Below are 23,279 nucleotides of genomic sequence, written 5' to 3' on the forward strand. Positions count from 1 at the left end.
AAGAAACTCTGCGCCAGCCAGGACAAAGCAGACCACTTTATTTGCACTCCCATCTACCACCTTAAATATTCACTCCCTCCACCACCGACAAACAATGGCAGGTGTATGTACCATCTGCAAAATGCACTGTGGTAAGTCGACAGCACATTCCAAATTCATGATCTCTACCACCTAGAAGGACAAAGGCAACGGATGTATGGGAACACCACCACCTCCTGCAAGTTTCCTTCCAAGCCACACACCATCCCGACTTGGAACTCCTTCCCTAACAACACTGGGTGTACCCACACCTACATGAACAGCTGCAGTCCAAGAAGGCAGCTCACCATCACCTTCTCACGGGCAAGTGGGATGGACAATAAATTCTGCTCTACCCAGCCAGCGATACCCACACCCAATGAAAGAATATTTTAAAATGTTGAGGCTCGATGGAGTCTGACCTTGACTCAGTGATGGGCTGGGCCCCTCATCCACTGACCTTGTGTTGGTTTTAATAAGATTAACTGGGTGGAGCTGACACTGGTAATCAGTGGGAACTAAATTCAGTTTAGCTCTTTGGGGGCTGGACTCTGCGCAGCACCTCCTAATTAACAAGGTTAAGGTTAAAGGAAAAAGCAATTACAGTCCCCTTTGATAATGCAGGATGATGAGGGGATGGGGCTGGTTTGTTGGGGTGGGGAAGCTTTGTTTGTCCCCTGCCTCGGTCACCACCCGAATCTCGCTACGGATGTTATTTCAGGATTGTGGCAAACTTCCCAACATCCACCCATCAACTGAAAATTTCAGAAACGGGAGCAAAACTTAACCTCTTGGTCTCCTAGAAATTGTTGTAATCCTGACCAGTAACATTAAACAAATGCATTTACAGTAGCAAACATCACAGGCAGTTTGAGAACCCAATTTCAGAGAAACATTTGGAATCTACAAGGTTAGGACGGAGTGTTGGTGAAGGTTGAGAGAGCCTCAGCAGCAGAGACGGGCTTTAAACCAGCCATGGCTCAGTGGGTCACAGCCTCTGAGTCATGTTTGTGGGTTCAAGACCCACTCCAAAGGCTCGAGCACAAAATCCAGTCTTATCCTCCCGTACTAACTGAGGGAGCGCTGCATTGTTGAAGGTGTTGTCTTTCGGATGGAACATTAAACCCAGGCCCTGTGTGCCCCCTCAGGTAAAGATCCACTTACACTATTCAGAAAACCATTGGAGCTAATCCCGTTGTTCTGGCCAATATTGATCTGTCAACCAACATCACTTCAAATACACGATGTGGTCCTTGTCATATTGCTGTTTGTAGAATCTTTGTAAGTTTGCTGCTGTCTTTCTTACAAGTGACTGCACCTCAAAAGTACTTCATTGACTGCAAAGCATTTTAGAACATCCTGAAGTTATGAAATGCACTAGATAAATAGACGGCTATCTTTCTTTGACTGGAAAGTCAGGGCACCAGAGTCGGGCCTGAACAGGATTTGGATGGGAGTATTTTCTTGCCCCTAACTTGTATATGATTCCAGCATCTGTAGTTTGTTCTAGAACTAATGGTCTTTACCTGTGCCTGAAGGTTGATCGATCGTGTGGGGCTGTCCTCCAGCTGCTGTAGGTGCCAGTCACAGACTCCTCATGATAGTAGCAGTAACTGCTGTCCAACATCTGCAAGTGGATTAGTTCATCTGAGTTACTGAAGCCAGGGTTGTCCAAAGAACTGACCGAGTAGTTTAGCCAGGACTGGGACTGGTATTGATTGGAGAAATCATCGAACCGACTGAAGCGCTTGTAACTGGAGGGAGAAAAATATGAAGATCACAACATCCACTCCTGGAAAAAGTGTTTGAATCTGGTCCGTGGGAACTCAGTCTGAGCTTTGTCTGGGATGATAGGGCAAGGATGAGTAGTTTCTGCCCATGTTTCTGTCCACATGCTAGAGTTCCAGCTCTGTCATCATGAGGAAGCAGGGGTTGTGTGTGTGTGGGGGGGGGGGGGGGGGGGGGGGCAGTTGGATAATTCCCCACGTTAAACTGTTATTGGCATCTCCAGGAGTCTGTTGCCTCCTGCAATCTGCTTCCAGAGTAAGGTTAAGAGGGAGAATGGCACACAGGCACGTTAGGCTCTCTTCTTCCATATGCTGGGTCAGTGGGCCAGACACTGCTCTCTCACACTGGGACAGTGGTCCAGACACTGCTCTCTCACACTGAGACAGTGAGCTCAGACATTGCTCTCTCACACTGGGACAATGGGCCAGACACTGCTTCCCACTCACACTGGGACAGTGGGCTCAGACACTGCTCTCTCACACTGGGACAGTGGGCTCAGACACTGCTCTCTCACACTGGGACAGTGGGCTCAGACACTGCTCTCTCACACTGGGACAGTGGTCCAGACACTGCCCTCTCACACTGAGACAGTGAGCTCAGACATTGCTCTCTCACACTGGGACAATGGGCCAGACACTGCTTCCCACTCACACTGGGACAGTGGGCTCAGACACTGCTCTCTCACACTGGGACAGTGGGCTCAGACACTGCTCTCTCACACTGGGACAGTGGGCTCAGACACTGCTCTCTCACACTGGGACAGTGGGCTCAGACACTGCTCTCTTGCACTGGGACAGTGGGCTCAGACACTGCTCTCTCACATTGGGACAGTGGGCCCAGACACAGCTCTCTCACACTGGGACAGTGGATCCAGACACTGCTCTCTCACACTGGGACAGTGGTCCAGACACTGCTCTCACACTGGGACAGTGAGCTCAGACACTGCTCTCTCACACTGGGACAGTGGGCTCAGACACTGCTCTCTCATACTGAAACAGTGAGCTCAGACACTGCTCTCTCACACTGGGACAATGGACCAGACACTGCTTCCCACTTACACTGGGACAGTGGGCTCAGACACTGCTCTCTCACACTGGGACAGTGGGCTCAGACACTGCTCTCTCACACTGGGACAGTGGGCCCAGACACTGCTCTCTCACACTGGGACAGTGGATCAGACACTGCTCTCTCACATTGGGACAGTGGGTCCAGACACTGCTCTCTCACACTGGGACAGTGGGCTCAGACACTGCTCTCTTGCACTGGGACAGTGGGCCCAGACACTGCTCTCTCACACTGGGACAGTGGGCCCAGACACTGCTCTCTCACACTGGGACAGTGGATCAGACACTGCTCTCTCACATTGGGACAGTGGGTCCAGACACTGCTCTCTCACACAGGGACAGTGGATCAGACACTGCTCTCTCACATTGGGACAGTGGGTCCAGACACTGCTCCGTCACACTGGGACAGTGGATCCAGACACTGCTCTCTCACACTGGGAACATGGGCTCAGACACTGCTCTCTCACACTGAGGCAGTGGGCTCAGACACTGCTCTCTCACACTGGGCTCAGACTCTGCTCGCTCACACTGGGACAGTGGGCTCAGACACTTCTCTCTCACACTGGGACGGTGGGCGCAGACACTGCTCTCTCACACTGCGACAGTGGGCTCAGACACTGCTCTGTCACACTGGGACAGTGGGCTCAGACACTGCTCTCTCACACTGAGGCAGTGGGCTTAGACTCTGCTCTCTCACACTGAGGCAGTGGGTCCAGACACTGCTCTCTCACACTGGGACAGTGAGCTCAGACACTGCTCTCTCGCACTGGGACAGTGGGCCAGACACTGCTCTCTCACACTGGGACCGTGTGCTCAGACACAGCTCTCTCACACTGGGAAAGTGGGCCAGACACTGCTCTCTCACACTGGGACCGTGTGCTCAGACACAGCTCTCTCACACTGGGACAATGTGCCAGTCACTGCTCTCTCACACTGGGACAGTGGATCAGACACTGCTCTCTCACATTGGGACAGTGGGCCCAGACACTGCTCTCTCACAGTGGGACAATGGGCTCAGATACTGCTCTCTCACACTGGGACAATGTGCCAGTCACTGCTCTCTCACACTGGGACAGTGGATCAGACACTGCTCTCTCACACTGGGACAATGGGCCAGACACTGCTCTCTCACACTGGGACAGTGGGCTCAGACAATGCTCTTTCACACTGGGACAGTGGCCCAGACACTGCTCTCTCACACTGGGACAGTGGGCTCAGACACTGCTCTCTCACAGTGGGCCCAGACACTGCTATCACACTGGAACAGTGGGTCCAGACACTGCTCTCTCACACTGGGACAGTGGATTCAGACACTGCTCTCTCACACTGAGGCAGCGGGCTCAGACACTGCTCTCTCACAGTGGGCCAGACACTGCTCGCTCACACTGGGACAGTGGGCCAGACACTGCTCTCTCACACTGGGACAGTGGATCCAGACACTGCTCTCTCACACTGGGAACATGGGCTCAGACACTGCTCTCTCACACTGAGGCAGTGGGCTCAGACACTGCTCTCTCACACTGGGACAGTGGCCCAGACACTGCTCTCTCACACTGGGACCGTGTGCTCAGACACAGCTCTCTCACACTGGGAAAGTGGGCCAGACACTGCTCTCTCACACTGGGACAGTGAGCTCAGACACTGCTCTCTCGCACTGGGACAGTGGGCCAGACACTGCTCTCTCACACTGGGACCATGTGCTCAGACACAGTTCTCTCACACTGGGACAGTGGGCTTAGACACTGCTCTCTCACATTGGGACTGTGAGCTCAGACACTGCTCTCTCACACTGGGACAGTGGGCTCAGACACTGCTCTCTCACAGTGGGACAATGGGCTCAGACACTGCTCTCTCACACTGCGACAATGTGCCAGTCACTGCTCTCTCACACTGGGACAGTGGATCAGACACTGCTCTCTCACATTGGGACAGTGGGTCCAGACACTGCTCTCTCACACTGGGACAATGGGCCAGACACTGCTCTCTCACACTGGGACCGTGTGCTCAGACACAGCTCTCTCACACTGGGACAGTGGGCCAGACACTGCTCTCTCACATTGGGACATTGGGTCCAGACACTGCTCTGTCACACTGGGACAGTGGATCCAGACACTGCTCTCTCAGACTGGGAACATGGGCTCAGACACTGCTCTCTCACACTGAGGCAGTGGGCTCAGACACTGCTCTCTCACACTGGGCTCAGACACTGCTCGCTCACACTGGGACAGTGGGCTCAGACACTTCTCTCTCACACTGGGACAGTGAGCTCAGATACTGCTCTCTCACACTGGGAAAATGGGCCAGACACTGCTCTCTCTCACTGGGACAGTGGGCGCAGACACTGCTCTCTCACACTGGCACTGTGGGCTCAGACACTGCTCTCTCACACTGAGGCAGTCGGTCCAGACACTGCTCTCTCACACTGGGACAGTGAGCTCAGACACTGCTCTCTCGCACTGGGACAGTGGGCCAGACACTGCTCTCTCACACTGGGACCGTGTGCTCAGACACAGCTCTCTCACACTGGGACAGTGGACCAGACACTGCTCTCTCTCACTGGGACAGTGGGCTCAGACACTGCTCTCTCACACTGGGACAGTGGATCAGACACTGCTCTCTCACATTGGGACAGTGGGTCCAGACACTGCTCTCTCACACAGGGACAGTGGATCATACACTGCTCTCTCACATTGGGACAGTGGGTCCAGACACTGCTCTGTCACACTGGGACAGTGGATCCAGACACTGCTCTCTCACACTGGGAACATGGGCTCAGACACTGCTCTCTCACACTGAGGCAGTGGGCTCAGACACTGCTCTCTCACACTGGGCTCAGACTCTGCTCGCTCACACTGGGACAGTGGGCTCAGACACTTCTCTCTCACACTGGGACGGTGGGCGCAGACACTGCTCTCTCACACTGCGACAGTGGGCTCAGACACTGCTCTGTCACACTGGGACAGTGGGCTCAGACACTGCTCTGTCACACTGAGGCAGTGGGCTTAGACACTGCTCTCTCACACTGAGGCAGTGGGTCCAGACACTGCTCTCTCACACTGGGACAGTGAGCTCAGACACTGCTCTCTCGCACTGGGACAGTGGGCCAGACACTGCTCTCTCACACTGGGACCGTGTGCTCAGACACAGCTCTCTCACACTGGGAAAGTGGGCCAGACACTGCTCTCTCACACTGGGACCGTGTGCTCAGACACAGCTCTCTCACACTGGGACAATGTGCCAGTCACTGCTCTCTCACACTGGGACAGTGGATCAGACACTGCTCTCTCACATTGGGACAGTGGATCAGACACTGCTCTCTCACAGTGGGACAATGGGCTCAGACACTGCTCTCTCACAGTGGGACAATGGGCTCAGACACTGCTCTCTCACACTGGGACAATGGGCCAGACACTGCTCTCTCACACTGGGACAGTGGGCTCAGACACTGCTCTTTCACACTGCGACAGTGGCCCAGACACTGCTCTCTCACGCTGGGACAGTGGGCTCAGACACTGCTCTCTCACATTGGGACCGTGTGCTCAGACACAGCTCTCTCACACTGGGACAGTGGCCCAGACACTGCTCTCTCACACTGGGACAGTGGGCCCAGACACTGCTATCACACTGGAACAGTGGGTCCAGACACTGCTCTCTCACACTGGGACAGTGGATTCAGACACTGCTCTCTCACACTGAGGCAGCGGGCTCAGACACTTCTCTCTCACAGTGGGCCAGACACTGCTCGCTCACACTGGGACAGTGGGCCAGACACTGCTCTCTCACACTGGGACAGTGGATCCAGACACTGCTCTCTCACACTGGGAACATGGGCTCAGACACTGCTCTCTCACACTGAGGCAGTGGGCCCAGACACTGCTCTCTCACACTGGGACAGTGGCCCAGACACTGCTCTCTCACACTGGGACCGTGTGCTCAGACACAGCTCTCTCACACTGGGAAAGTGGACCAGACACTGCTCTCTCACACTGGGACAGTGAGCTCAGACACTGCTCTCTCGCACTGGGACAGTGGGCCAGACACTGCTCTCTCACACTGGGACCGTGTGCTCAGACACAGCTCTCTCACACTGGGACAGTGGGCTTAGACACTGCTCTCTCACATTGGGACTGTGAGCTCAGACACTGCTCTCTCACACTGGGACAGTGGGCTCAGACACTGCTCTCTCACAGTGGGACAATGGGCTCAGACACTGCTCTCTCACACTGCGACAATGTGCCGGTCACTGCTCTCTCACACTGGGACAGTGTATCAGACACTGCTCTCTCACATTGGGACAGTGGGTCCAGACACTGCTCTCTCACACTGGGACAATGGGCCAGACACTGCTCTCTCACACTGGGACCGTGTGCTCAGACACAGCTCTCTCACACTGGGACAGTGGGCCAGACACTGCTCTCTCACATTGGGACATTGGGTCCAGACACTGCTCTGTCACACTGGGACAGTGGATCCAGACACTGCTCTCTCAGACTGGGAACATGGGCTCAGACACTGCTCTCTCACACTGAGGCAGTGGGCTCAGACACTGCTCTCTCACACTGGGCTCAGACACTGCTCGCTCACACTGGGACAGTGGGCTCAGACACTTCTCTCTCACACTGGGACAGTGAGCTCAGATACTGCTCTCTCACACTGGGAAAATGGGCCAGACACTGCTCTCTCTCACTGGGACAGTGGGCGCAGACACTGCTCTCTCACACTGGCACTGTGGGCTCAGACACTGCTCTCTCACACTGAGGCAGTGGGTCCAGACACTGCTCTCTCACACTGGGACAGTGAGCTCAGACACTGCTCTCTCGCACTGGGACAGTGGGCCAGACACTGCTCTCTCACACTGGGACCGTGTGCTCAGACACAGCTCTCTCACACTGGGACAGTGGACCAGACACTGCTCTCTCTCACTGGGACAGTGGGCTCAGACACTGCTCTCTCACACTGGGACAGTGGGCTCAGACACTGCTCTCTCACACTGAGGCAGTGGGTCCAGACACTGCTCTCTCACACTGGGACAGTGAGCTCAGATACTGCTCTCTCACACTGGGAAAATGGGCCAGACACTGCTCTCTCTCACTGGGACAGTGGCTCAGACACTGCTCTCTCACACTGGCACAGTGGGCTCAGACACTGCTCTCTCACACTGAGGCAGTGGGTCCAGACACTGCTCTCTCACACTGGGACAGTGAGCTCAGACACTGCTCTCTCGCACTGGGACAGTGGGCCAGACACTGCTCTCTCACACTGGGACCGTGTGCTCAGACACAGCTCTCTCACACTGGGACAGTGGACCAGACACTGCTCTCTCACACTGGGACAGTGAGCTCAGACACTGCTCTCTCACACTGGGACAGTGGGCCAGACACTGCTCTCTCACACTGGGACCGTGTGCTCAGACACAGCTCTCTCACACTGGGACAGTGGGCTCAGACGCTGCTCACTCACATTGGGACTGTGAGCTCAGACACTGCTCTATCACACTGGGACAGAGGGCTCAGACACTGCTCTCTCACAGTGGGACAATGGGCTCAGACACTGCTCTCTCACACTGGGACAATGTGCCAGTCACTGCTCTCTCACAGTGAGACAGTGGGCCCAGACATTGCCCTCTCACACTGGGACAGTGGGCTCAGACACTGCTCTCTCACATTGGGACAATGTGCCAGTCACTGCTCTCTCACACTGGGACAGTGGGCTCAGACACTGCTCTCTCACACTGGGACAGTGGGCCCAGACACTGCTCTCACACTGGAACAGTGGGTCCAGACACTGCTCTCTCGCACTGGGACAGTGGGTTCAGACACTGCTCTCTCACACTGAGGCAGCGGGCTCAGACACTGCTCTCTCACACTGAGACAGTGAGCTCAGACACTGCTCTCTCACACTGGGGCAGTGGGCTCAGGCACTGCTCTCTCACACTGGGGCAGTGGCCCTGACACTGCTCTCTCACACTGAGGCAGTGGGTCTAGAAACTGCACTCTCACACTGGGACAGTGAGCTCAGACACTGCTCTCTCGCACTGGGGCAGTGGCCCACACACTGCTCTCTCACACTGGGACCGTGAGCCCAGACACTGCTCTCACACTGGGACAGTGAGCTCAGACACTGCTCTCTCGGACTGGGACAGTGGGCTCAGACACTGCTCTCTCACACTGGGACAGTGGGCTCAGGCACTGCTCTCTCACACTGGTACAGTGGGCTCAGGCACTGCTCTCTCAGACTGAGACAGTGGGCTCAGACACTGCTCTTTAACAGTGGGCTCAGACACTGCTCTCTCACACTGGGACAGTGGGCTCAGGCACTGCTCTCTCACAGTGGGACAGTGGGCTCAGACGCTGCTCTCTCACACTGGGACAGTGAGCTCAGGCACTGGTCTCTCACACTGAGGCAGTGGGTCAGACACTGCTCTCTCAGACTGGGACAGTGAGCTCAGACACTGCTCTCTCACACTGGGACAGTGGGTCCAGACACTGCACTCTCACACTGGGACAGTGAGCTTAGAGACTGCTCTCTCGCACTGGGACAGTGAGCTCAGACACTGCTCTCACACTGGGACAGTGAGCTCAGACACTGCTCTCTCACACTGGGACAGTGGGCCAGACACTGCTTTCACACTGGAACAGTGGGTCCAGACACTGCTCTCACACTGGAACAGTGGGTCCAGACACCGCTCTCTCACATTGGGACAGTTGCCCAGATACTGCTCTCTCACACTGGGACAGTGGGCCAGACACTGCTCTCTCACACTGGGACAGTGGGCTCAGAAACTGCTCTCTCACACTGGGACAGTGGCCCAGATACTGCTCTCTCACACTGGGACAATGGATCCAGACACTGCTCTCTCACACTTGGACAGTGGGCTCAGATACTGCTCTGTCACACTGGGACAGTGGGCTCAGACACTGCTCTCTCACACTGGGATAATGGATCCAGACATTGCTCTCTCACACTGAGGCAGTGGGCTCAGACACTGCTCTCTCACACTGGGACAGTGAGCTCAGACACTGCTCTCTCACACTGGGACAATGGGCCAGACACTGCTCTCTCACACTGGGACAGTGGGTCCAGACACTGCTCTCTCTCACTGGGACATGGGCTCAGACACTGCTCTCTCACACTGGGACAGTGAGCTCAGGCACTGGTCTCTCACACTGAGGCAGTGGGTCAGACACTGCTCTCTCAGACTGGGACAGTGAGCTCAGACACTGCTCTCTCACACTGGGACAGTGGGTCCAGACACTGCACTCTCACACTGGGACAGTGAGCTTAGAGACTGCTCTCTCGCACTGGGACAGTGAGCTCAGACACTGCTCTCACACTGGGACAGTGAGCTCAGACACTGCTCTCTCACACTGGGACAGTGGGCCAGACACTGCTTTCACACTGGAACAGTGGGTCCAGACACTGCTCTCACACTGGAACAGTGGGTCCAGACACCGCTCTCTCACATTGGGACAGTTGCCCAGATACTGCTCTCTCACACTGGGACAGTGGGCCAGACACTGCTCTCTCACACTGGGACAGTGGGCTCAGAAACTGCTCTCTCACACTGGGACAGTGGCCCAGATACTGCTCTCTCACACTGGGACAATGGATCCAGACACTGCTCTCTCACACTTGGACAGTGGGCTCAGATACTGCTCTGTCACACTGGGACAGTGGGCTCAGACACTGCTCTCTCACACTGGGATAATGGATCCAGACATTGCTCTCTCACACTGAGGCAGTGGGCTCAGACACTGCTCTCTCACACTGGGACAGTGAGCTCAGACACTGCTCTCTCACACTGGGACAATGGGCCAGACACTGCTCTCTCACACTGGGACAGTGGGTCCAGACACTGCTCTCTCTCACTGGGACATGGGCTCAGACACTGCTCTCTCACACTGGGACAGTGAGCTCAGACACTGCTCTCTCACACTGGGACAGTGGATCCAGACACTGCTCTCTCACATATGGACAGTGGGCTCAAATACTGTTCTGTCACACTGGGACAGTGGGCTCAGACACTGCTCTGTCACACTGGGATAATGGATCCAGACACTGCTCTCTCACACTGAGGCAGTGGGCGCAGACACTGCTCTCTCACACTGGGACAGTGAGCTCAGACACTGCTCTCTCACACTGGGACAATGGGCCACACACATCACTCTAACACTGGGACAATGGGCCAGACACTGCTCTCACACTGGAACAGTGGGACCAGACACTGCTCTCCCACACTGGGACAATGGATCCAGAAACTGCTCTCTCACACTGGGACAGTGGGCTCAGACACTGCTCACTCACATTGGGACTGTGAGCTCAGACACTGCTCTCTCACACTGGGACAGTGGGCTCAGACACTGCTCTCTCACAGTGGGACAATGGGCTCAGACACTGCTCTCTCACATTGGGACAATGTGCCAGTCACTGCTCTCTCACACTGGGACAGTGGGCTCAGACACTGCTCTCTCACACTGGAACAGTGGGTCCAGACACTGCTCTCTCGCACTGGGACAGTGGGTTCAGACACTGCTCTCTCGCACTGAGGCAGCGGGCTCAGACACTGCTCTCTCACACTGAGACAGTGAGCTCAGACACTGCTCTCTCACACTGGGGCAGTGGGCTCAGGCACTGCTCTCTCACACTGGGGCAGTGGCCCTGACACTGCTCTCTCACACTGAGGCAGTGGGTCTAGAAACTGCACTCTCACACTGGGACAGTGAGCTCAGACACTGCTCTCTCGCACTGGGGCAGTGGCCCACACACTGCTCTCTCACACTGGGACCGTGAGTCCAGACACTGCTCTCACACTGGCACAGTGGGCTCAGACTGCTCTCTCACACTGGGACCGTGAGCCCAGACACTGCTCTCACACTGGGACAGTGAGCTCAGACACTGCTCTCTCGGACTGGGACAGTGGGCTCAGACACTGCTCTCTCACACTGGGACAGTGGGCTCAGGCACTGCTCTCTCACACTGGGACAGTGGGCTCAGGCACTGCTCTCTCACACTGGGACAGTGGGCTCAGGCACTGCTCTCTCAGACTGAGACAGTGGGCTCAGACACTGCTCTTTAACACTGGGACAGTGGGCTCAGACACTGCTCTCTCACAGTGGGCTCAGACGCTGCTCTCTCACACTGGGACAGTGAGCTCAGGCACTGGTCTCTCACACTGAGGCAGTGGGTCAGACACTGCTCTCTCAGACTGGGACAGTGAGCTCAGACACTGCTCTCTCACACTGGGACAGTGGGTCCAGACACTGCACTCTCACACTGGGACAGTGAGCTTAGAAACTGCTCTCTCGCACTGGGACAGTGAGCTCAGACACTGCTCTCACACTGGGACAGTGAGCTCAGACACTGCTCTCTCACACTGGGACAGTGGGCCAGACACTGCTTTCACACTGGAACAGTGGGTCCAGACACTGCTCTCACACTGGGACAGTGGGCCAGACACTGCTCTCACACAGGAACAGTGGGTCCAGACACTGCTCTCTCACACTGGGCTCAGAAACTGCTCTCTCACACTGGGACAGTGGCCCAGATACTGCTCTCTCACACTGGGACAATGGATCCAGACACTGCTCTCTCACACTTGGACAGTGGGCTCAGATACTGCTCTGTCACACTGGGACAGTGGGCTCAGACACTGCTCTCTCACACTGGGACAGTGAGCTCAGACACTGCTCTCTCACACTGGGACAATGGGCCAGACACTGCTCTCTCACACTGGGACAGTGGGTCCAGACACTGCTCTCTCTCACTGGGACATCGGCTCAGACACTGCTCTCTCACACTGGGACAGTGAGCTCAGACACTGCTCTCTCACATATGGACAGTGGGCTCACATGCTGTTCTGTCACACTGGGACAGTGGGCTCAGACACTGCTCTGTCACACTGGGATAATGGATCCAGACGCTGCTCTCTCACACTGAGGCAGTGGGCGCAGACACTGCTCTCTCACACTGGGACACTGAGCTCAGACACTGCTCTCTCACACTGGGACAGTGGCCCAGACACTGCTTCTCACACTGGGACAGTGGACCAGACACTGCTCTCACACTGGTACAGTGGGACCAGACACTGCTCTCCCACACTGGGACAATGGATCCAGAAACTGCTCTCTCACACTGGGACAGTGGGCTCAGACACTGCTCTGTCACACTGGGACAGTGGGCTCAGACACTGCTCTCTCACACTGGGACAGTGGTCCAGACACTGCTCTCACACTGGGACAGTGAGCTCAGACACTGCTCTCTCACACTGGGCTCAGACACTGCTCGCTCACACTGGGCTCAGACACTTCTCTCTCACACTGGGACAGTGAGCTCAGACACTGCTCTCTCACACTGGGAAAATGGGCCAGACACTGCTCTCTCTCACTGGGACAGTGGGCTCAGACACTGCTCTCTCAAACTGGGACAGTGGGCTCAGACACTGCTCTGTCACAATGGGACAGTGGGTCAGACACTGCTCTCACACTGGGACAGTAGGCTCAGACAGTGCTCTCTCGCACTGGGACTGTGAGCTCAGACACTGCTCTCTCACACTGGAACAGTGGGTCCAGACACTGCTCTCTCACACTGGGACAGTGTGCTCAGACAGTGCTCTCTCACACTGAGGCAGTGGGTCCAGACACTGCTCTCTCACACTGGTCTCAGACACTGCTCTCTCACACTGGGACAGTGAGCTCAGACACTGCTCTCTCACACTGGGAAAATGGGCCAGACACTGCTCTCTCTCACTGGGACAGTGGGCTCAGACACTGCTCTCTCAAACTGGGACAGTGGGCTCAGACACTGCTCTGTCACAATGGGACAGTGGGTCAGACACTGCTCTCACACTGGGACAGTAGGCTCAGACAGTGCTCTCTCGCACTGGGACTGTGAGCTCAGACACTGCTCTCTCACACTGGAACAGTGGGTCCAGACACTGCTCTCTCACACTGGGACAGTGTGCTCAGACAGTGCTCTCTCACACTGAGGCAGTGGGTCCAGACACTGCTCTCTCACACTGGTCTCAGACACTGCTCTCTCACACTGGGACAGTGGGCTCAGACACTGCTCTCTCACATTGGGACTGTGAGCTCAGACACTGCTCTCTCACACTGGGACAGTGGGCTCAGACACTGCTCTCTCACACTGGGACAGTGGCCCAGACACTGCTCTCTCACATTGGGCTCAGACACTTCTCTCTCACACTGGGACAGTGAGCTCAGACACTGCTCTCTCTCACTGGGACAGTGGGCTCAGACACTGCTCTCTCAAACTGGGACAGTGGGCTCAGACACTGCTCTGTCACACTGGGACAGTGGGTCGGACACTGCTCTCACACTGGGACAGTAGGCTCAGACAGTGCTCTCTCGCACTGGGACTGTGAGCTCAGACACTGCTCTCTCACACTGCTCTCTCACATTGGGACAGTGGGTCCAGACACTGCTCTCTCACACTGGGACAGTGTGCTCAGACACTGCTCTCTCACACTGAGGCAGTGGATCAGACACTGCTCTCTCACATTGGGACAGTGGGCCCAGACACTGCTCTCTCACACTGGGACAGTGGATCAGACACTGCTCTCTCACACTGGGACAATGGGCCAGACACTGCTCTCTCACACTGGGACAGTGGGCTTAGACAATGCTCTTTCACACTGGGACAGTGGCCCAGACACTGCTCTCTCACACTGGGACAGTGGGCTCAGACACTGCTCTCTCACACTGGGACAGTGGGCCCAGACACTGCTCTCTCACACTGGGACAGTGGGCCCAGACACTGCCCTCTCACACTGGGACAGTGGGCCCAGACACTGCTATCACACTGGAACAGTGGGCCCAGGCACTGCTCTCTCACACTGGGACAGTGGATTCAGACACTGCTCTCTCACACTGGGACAGTGGGCCAGACACTGCTCTCACACTGGGACAGTGGGCCCAGACACTGCCCTCTCACACTGGGACAGTGGGCCCAGACACTGCCCTCTCACACTGGGACAGTGGGCCCAGACACTGCTCTCACACTGGAACAGTGGGTCCAGACACTGCTCTCTCACACTTGGACAGTGGGCTCAGATACTGCTCTGTCACACTGGGACAGTGGGCTCAGACACAGCTCTCTCACACTGGGACACTGGGCCAGACACTGCACTCTCACATTGGGATAGTGGGCTCAGACGCTGCTCTCTCACATTGGGATAGTGGGCTCAGACAGTGCTCTCTCACACTGGGACAATGGATCCAGACACTGCTCTCTCACACTCGGCTCAGACACTGCTCTCTCACACTGGGACAGTGAGCTCAGACACTGCTCTCTCACACTGGGACAGTGGACTCTGATGCTCTCTCACAGTGGGACAGTGGGCTCAGACACTGCTCTCCCACACTGGGACAGTGGGGGTCAGACGCTTCTCTCACATTGGGACAGTGGGCTCAGACACTGCACTTTCATACGCTGGGACAGTGACTCACACACTGCTCTCTCACACACTGGAACAGTGGTCCAGGCAGTGCCTGCTCATACACTGGGACACTGGCTCAGACAATACTCTCTCACACACTGGGACATTGGGCCAGAAACTGCACTTTCACACACTGGTCCATAAAAATATGTTCATTCATCAAGCTCTATGCAAAGGCAGGTTGTCTGTTGAAGCTTAAACCTGAGCTGCTTTCTTGTCAATTTTCTGTCTGTTGATTTGCCATTGCCTTCCACTGTGAAGAGGCAGGTTCCAAATCCACCTCAACCAAAACAGGGATTGAACTCATGCTGTTGTCGTACATATATATGTGTGGTGTGCGCGCACACTCTCCCACTTGGCTGTGGATCCCTAACAGGTTTCTAGGTTATACCATTGCTAGATCCGGTGAGGCTGTGCTATTCTTTGTTTCTGACTCCCTGGGGCTTGTTAGTATAACACAAACAATAAAAAGGAGAATTCAGGACAGGCTTCAAGAACTTGGAGAGAGTTTCAGCTGCTGAGTCCAGGAAGCCCCCTGCTTCCACCAACAGACCTGAATTCCTACATACCGGAGTGGAAGGTTTGAGAACGTGGTACAGTGATTAAACCCCAGCGAATTAAGAGATGGTCATGTTCAGCTGTGTCACAAGCTGTGACTGAGAGAATACAGCAGGTTTCAGTGCAGTCACCAGAAGTGGCTGTACCTCGAATCAAACACAGTGCAATTATCCCTGTGACAGAGCCCCACATCCCGAGGTAAATTCACTGTCTCAAAGGGTAATTCCACCACCTGTCTGAGTTGTTAATTGCAGTCTACTCAACCAATAGTAATTGACCACTTGTACAAGGCACTGGATATTGACCAGGGTCTGGGGAATCTTCCTCAGCAGGTCAACATCTACAAAGTGGGGATTAGGGAGAGCGAGAACATGCTGGAAAACTCAGCAGGGCCAGTTAGGAGCTGACAAAACAACATATTGATGTGTTCTTCAATCGACTCAAATTCATCCACTTGTGACAATTTCGTGCCTGAACAGTTAATTCTTTTGATCTCTCACAGATGACAAGGTTTTCCAGCATTTTGTGAGAGGGGAGGAGGAAGAGCATGTGAAATGGAGGGAGATGGAGGGGGAAAGGGAAAGGGAGGGAGATGGATGAGGAAGGGGAGAGGGAGACAAGGACGAGGGGAGAGCTGAGAAGAGGGATGGACTTGGGGGAGAGGGGGAGTGAGGGAGGAGAGCGAGAGAGAGGGGGAAAAAAGAGTTAGTAGGAAAGAGGGAAAAAGTGAGTGAGAGGGGAAACTGGGAGGGAGAGGGGAAGATATGGGTACAAGGGGATGTGATTGAGGGAGTGGGGCGGATTTGAAGCAATAGGGCGGGGAAGTTGGAGTTCGGAAGGCTAATGGGAGTGAGGGAGGAAGCAGGAACGAGAAAGAAGAGAAGGTGGTGGTGACAGAGTATGGGATGGAGGGGGAGGGGATGGAAGAGTGAGCAGAGGGGAGCGGGTTCCTCCAGATCCAATGATGCAATGCCACATGTTTGAGTTTCGCAACTGAAGAAATGTAGCTCAGGTGAGCAGGAATCAAGAAACTGCTCGAGAACAGGATTCAGGAGAAAGTCCCCTATCGGAGTTTGGGTTCTGGTTTATTACTCTGTTGCCTCCACTGAATGGGCTGCAGTCTTCCAGATTTATTTTCCTGTTCATAACTTTTCACCCACCCCTGTGCCCACATATCCCCTCCACCTCCCTCACCCATCCAGCCCAGGGCTAGAATCTTCCTGATGTGTGGGTCTCCATCTAATTCTCTTCCCATATTTTCCACAGCATCCCAAAGTCATTCCATTTGTGATCATGAGAGGGGGAGTGACAAGCAAGTGGTGGATAAAAAGGGAGGGCCTTAGAGATAGTGAGATAGAGACATGGGAATATTGTAAATTGTGAGGATAGCAATACACTCAAGACGACATACACTGGTGGAGTGGGCAGACGTGGCAGATGAAAATTAATGCAGAGAAGTGCGATGTGATGCATTTTGGTAGGAAGAATGAAGTACGGCAATATAAAATAAAGAGTACAATTATAAAAGAGTAAGGAAGCTGAGAGACTTTGGGGTATATGTGCACACATCACTGAAGGGACCAGGGCATGTTGAGAAATGATTCAAAAGAGCACGCAGGGTCCTGGGCTTTATAAATAGAGGCACACAATACAAAAGTAAGGAAGTTATGATAAACATTTATAAAACATAAAACACTGTACGGTGGATGTGAAAGCTTTAGAGAGGGTGCAGAAAAGATTTATGAAAATGATTCCAGGGTTGAGGGACTTCAGTTAGATGGATAGATTGAAAAGTTCGGGGATTGTTCTCCTGAAGGTTGAGAGGAGATTTGATAGAAGCATGCAAAATCATGAGGACTCTAAGAAGGTAGTGAGAAACTGTTCTCATTGAGTCACTGATTTGAGTTTATTGGTGAAAATACCAATGGCACCGAGACCAATAAGCCATGCATATTAATGAAGCAATTAGAATTAACTTTCGGACAGGGCAGATGATGCAATGCTCACACCTTATAGATCAGTCCTGTCTGTGCTTTAGCAAGAAGCAGGTCATATCCCAATAATTAATGAGTCCTTACTGCATGTGTGCTACTATTATCATTGCCCATCCCATTCTCAGGGATCCCGTACAGCTACTTGTCTATTTTAATGCAGTTTTTGGTGTGAAATCCATGTTAATTTGCTCTCAGAGATTTGATATTTTAGCTGGTAGCATTACAAAACGGAGGAAGCAAGATCATCATATACTGCACACTGTCAGTATAGTGTTGAAAGCTTTCTACAAAGAAAAAAGAAAAAGTACAGCACACAGGTCGCTTGGATAATACCCCGTTCTTGGGGAGGGGCATTGGTAGAATTTAAATCCCTGCTGCCATGAATTTGAAGATATGACACTCACTGTTACAATGCATTAATAGTATTTATAATACAAAAACAGGCAATTTGGCCAACATATTTCCTGCAGTTGGAGGGAAATGTGGACATTTGTACCCAGTGGCAGGTCACAGATCTCTCTGCACATCCCCTCCCATTGTGAACCATTCCCATCTTCTCTCTAAGGTTGGTGTAAACTTATCTGGCAGATGTGGGAGCAGCTGTGATGGGCGTTCTCTTACCTGCTTCTCGTCTGGTCAACTTTGGCCTCAATCAACAAGATCTTGAACCTTCTCAGGACAGCGATCGTGACAGCACCCATGACAAGCAGGAGACTGAGCAGCACACCAAACACAATTCCAATCAGGCTCTGCCGGGTCATTCTGTGGTCACACCTGGGACCCATGAACCAGTAATCAATGCCCACAGGGCACCTGCAATAAAATGTGATGATTCTTCACAGGAGCCTTCATAGAATGTTTCAGCTGAGTGGTAGGCCGTTCAGCCCATCGTGTGTGTGCAAGCACTTTGTAAGCGCTGTCCAATTAAATCCCACACAGCATTTCCCCCATATCCCAGATAATGTCCAAATTCCTACTAAAGGTTGCTGTGATTTTTTTTTTTCCCCTTCACCCTTTCATTGCATTCCAAGTCAAAACAGCCCTTAAATCACACCCTCTTTTTTTTTTACATATTTATTTATTCACGAGATGTGGCAAAGCCAGAATATATTGCCCATTACTAGTTGCCTTGATAAGGTGGTAGTTCCAGGATTCTGACCCATCAACGATGAAGGAACAACAATATATTTCCACATGCGAATGGTGTGTGTCTGCCAGGTGGTGGGGTTACTGTCCGTGTTCTCGAGGTTGTGGGTTTTGGAGGTGCTGTTGAAGAAGCCTGAACAAGTTGCTGCAGTGCATCTTGTAGATGGTGCACCTGGCAGTCTCACTGTGCAAGTGGTGAAAGGAGAGAACATTTAAGGTGATGGATGGAGTGCCAATCAAACAAACCGCCTTGACCTAGGGTGTTGTTGGAGCTGCACTCATCCAGGCAAGTGGAGAGTATTCCATCTGACTTTTGACTTGGAGGAGTGTGGTGTTTGCACATTCTCCCCGTGTCTGCGTGGGTCTCACCCCTACAACCCAAAGATGTGCAGAGTAGGTGGATTGGCCACGCTAAATTGTCCCTTAATTGGGGGAAAAAATAATTAGGTACTCTAAATTTCTAAAACACCTTTTGACTTGTAGGTGGTGGACAGGCTTTGCAGAGTCAGGAGGTGAGCACTACTAGCTACAGTATTTATGCGGCCGATTCAGTTAAAAGAGAATGGCTGGTAAATAGTGATCCCCGGTATGTTGATTTGACAATGAATGTCCTGCCAAGGTTCCTATTTATATTCCAGATTTCTGAAGGGCTTTTTTCGGCAGTTGGACACAGTCATTTCAGAGTTTATATGGGCAGGGAAGGTTCCAAGGGTGAAGTGGGCCCTACTGTGGAGGCAGAAAGGGGGGTTGTTGTTACTGAATCAGCTGCAGTAAATGTAGGGTCCCTGCTTTAATGCCACCGTGCCTCAAGCTCAAAACGTCATAGTTCAAGCAGTTAGAGACACCCGTAATGTTATAGGCGATGCATTCACAGATCCCAGCTGTCCTACCATGTTAGCTGACTGACAGATACCCTTGTTAAATGGACAGAGGGGCAAGCTATATCCAGTCACAGGGCCATAATAAATCAAGCTCCTTCCCATTCACTCACTGTCAAGAATCTCAATGAATTGTGCTCCTCTCCATTCACTATTCAGTGAGAGATCTTTTTTGAATAATTTTTTTCCAATTAAGGGGCAATTTAGCGTGGTCAGTCCACCTAGCCTGCACATCTTTGAGTTGTGGGGGTGAGACCCACGCAGACACAGGGAGAGTGTGCAAACTCCACACGGACAGTGACCCAGGGCCGGGATCGAACCCGGGTCCTCAGCGCCGTAGGCAGCAGCGCTAACCACTCCACCAACGTGCCACCCCTAGTGAGAGATGTTAATGTGTTTTTTCCCACTCCCTTGTCCTCCCGCTGGCATGAGGTCTGGTACATTGGGATTCTGCGCAATGGGGATGAATGAGAACAGGTTTGGTCCATTGGGGTTTGAAACGCTGAATGAATGGGAAGGAGTTGGCCCTATGTTGTTGTCATCTGGTATCCTGTTCAAGTGGTTACACTTCACTTTTGAACCTATATTGTGGATGCGATTGGGTCAAAGGAAAAAAAACTGAAAATGGGCGAACCCTGCGAGCAAGGAAAGTGATCAATACTCCCACACCCCCTACTGCTGATGCCTCACCCCCTCCCACTGTGTGAAGACGGTTTAAATATTTGCTTTGGAATTAGACTTTCAGGTGCATTATTTCAGCAACATTTGAAGAAATGACCTCCCATCCTTCTTAGCTCCCCACTAATGACTTAACCGGAATGATAACTGTACTCAAAAGGTTAAACTATGAGGCGGGATTAAACAAATCAGAGTTGCAGTCTCTTCAATTAGAAAGCTGAGGGGTGCCTTGATCAAGGTTTTAAGATTATTAGGGAAACAGATAAGGGTAGATTGGGATGAACTATTTCCTGTCCACCAGTTAGCGAGTCTAGGACTGGGGGCATAGTCTCAAAATTAGAGGCAGACTTTTCAGGAAATTAGGAAACACTTCTTCATGCAAAGGGTGAAACTCTCTTCGGCAAGTGGAAATTGATGCTAGATCAATTGTTAACTTAAAATTGATAGACTTTTGTAAAACAATGGTGTGAGTGGGTATGAAGCACAGGTGAGTCTGTGGAGTTAGGTCAGCCGGGGTCTTACTGAATAGTCAAATAGGCTTGAGGGGTTCAAATGTGACACTTGTTGCTATGTTTGAGAGTAAGATGGATAACAGCTGCTACAAGGTTGTTTTAAATTTCCTGGTCCATCTTGAAGCCAACAAATACTCTTGAACAAATGGAAAAATGAGTCACTTACTGGCACATGGGCTCCTGGCCCTGGTTGTGAGTACAGATGCCACTGTTCTTGCAGTAGTCAGCGTGGCAAAGCGAGGTGCAGCTCACATTCCCCGTATTGCTGTGAATGCACTGGAACCCAGTCTGACAGGAAAACACCTCTCCGCACAAAGCAATGAAATCCTCTGCAGACAGAGACAAGATAAAAGCGCAAAACAACTAATTTATTGTTATGTGAGGGGATTTCCCCCTCCTTTCCTGAAGGTGTTGACTCTTTCTGGGTCAGGCCAGGGACCACTCCACCCCCTCATCAGAACTAGGAACTTCACAAAAACAGGGGGCGCGATTCTCCACTCCCGCGCTGGTTGGGAGAATCGCCTGGGCCGCCAAAATTTCTGGGGACGCCGGTCCGACGCCCTCCCGCGATTCTCCCAAGCGGCGGGAATGGCCCGGTCGAGTTTCGCGGGCCGCAGGCCGGAGAAGCGCCGGAGACACCCAAAATGGCGATTCTCCGGCACCCCCGCTATTCTGAGGCCCGGATGGGCCGAGCGGCCAGGCCAAAATGGCGGGTCCCCCCCCGGCGCCGTCCACACCTGGTCACTGCAGTCGTGGGCGGTGCGTGAACTCTGGGGGGCGGCCTGTGGGGGGGCGAGGGGGTATCCTGCACCGGGCTTCACCTGGAATGTGGGGTGGCCCGCGATCGGTGCCCACCGATCGTCGGGCCGTCCTCTCTGAAGGAGGGCCTCCTTCCTTCCGCGGCCCCGCAAGATCCGTCCCCCATCTTCTTGCGGGGCGGATTTAGAGAGGACGACAACCACGCATGCACGGGTTGGCGCCGGCCAACGCGCGCATGCGCGGATGACGTCCATTATGCGGCGCCGGCCGCGTCATCTATGCGGCGCCGCTTTTACGCGGGCGACAAGTCCTGGCGCGTGTAGATGACGCGGCCCCGATCCTGGCCCATTGTCAGGGCCTGAATCGGTCGGGACCGGGGCCGTTCCGCGCCGTCGCGAACCTCGACGGCGTTCACGACGGCGCGGCCACTTCGGCGCGGGAGTGGAGAATCCCGCCCAGGGAGGGGACAAGAAGAGGCCATTGAGCCCCTCCAGGGCAGGCATTCAGCCCCTCCAGCATGTTTCACCATTCAATCACACCCTGTCTGATGGGCATCTTATTTCCATCCACCCACCTTCATCCAATCCTTAATTTTTTTAAATATAAATTTAGAGTACCCAATTAATTTTTTCCAATTAAGGGGCAATTTAGCGTGGCCAATCCACCTAGCCTGCACATCTTTGGGTTGTGGGGGCGAAACCCACACAAACACGGGGAGAATGTGCAAACTCCTCACGGACAGTGACCCAGAGCCGGGATCGAACCTGGGACCTTGGCGCCGTGAGGCATCAGGGCTAACCCACTGCGCCATCGTGCTGCCCTCAGTAATCCTTAATAACCTTACCCTGCAAAACTATGTTCAACTCCGTTTTGTCATTTTCAGTTGACCTGACATCCACAGCCTTTTAGGGGAAAAGAGACACAGATATCCACCACCTTGGTGTGAGAAAGTGCTTCTTAGCATCACCCAAACTAGATACAAATTTCAGGTTATGCCCCTTTGTCCTGGACTCTCCATGTTCCACCTGTGGAAGTATTTCTCTCTCTATCTACCTTATCAAATTCTTTAATCACCTTAAAAATTTCATTTTGATTGCCTCTAACTCAAGAAGATTGAAAAGGAGAGAATCATAGAATCCCTACAGTGCAGAAGGAGGCCATTCAGCCCATTGAGTCTGCACCAAATCTCTGAAAAGGCACCCACCTAGGTGCACTCCCCTACCCTATCGCTGTAACCCTGGACACAAAGGGGCGATGTAGCCTGGCCAATCCACCTAACCTGCACATCTTTGGATTGTGGGAGGAAACCGGAGCACCCGGAGGAAACCCACGCAGACACGGGGAGAACGTGCAAACTCCACACAGTCACCCAAGGCTGGAGTTGAACCCGGGACCCTGGCACTGTGAAGCAGCAGTGCTAACCACTGTGC

The 23,279-nt window shown here is 53.3% G+C and overlaps 1 protein-coding gene across 1 annotated transcript in view; it reads right to left on the reverse strand.

Annotated features, from left to right (window-relative positions):
- Nucleotides 1-23,279, reverse strand: part of LOC140394185 (uncharacterized) — a gene marked incomplete at its 5' end in the record, with an annotated part of 97,144 nt that overhangs the window by 8,300 nt on the left and 65,565 nt on the right. Inside the window, 3 exons of the mRNA XM_072481160.1 lie at nucleotides 1,545-1,772; nucleotides 18,498-18,689; nucleotides 21,257-21,419. Coding sequence (XP_072337261.1) covers nucleotides 1,545-1,772; nucleotides 18,498-18,689; nucleotides 21,257-21,419 — 583 coding nt within the window. The remainder of the gene's footprint in view (nucleotides 1-1,544; nucleotides 1,773-18,497; nucleotides 18,690-21,256; nucleotides 21,420-23,279) is intronic.

The sequence above is a fragment of the Scyliorhinus torazame genome, chromosome 17 (genome assembly GCF_047496885.1).
Source record: "Scyliorhinus torazame isolate Kashiwa2021f chromosome 17, sScyTor2.1, whole genome shotgun sequence".
In the NCBI taxonomy this organism is placed as follows: Eukaryota; Metazoa; Chordata; class Chondrichthyes; order Carcharhiniformes; family Scyliorhinidae; genus Scyliorhinus; species Scyliorhinus torazame.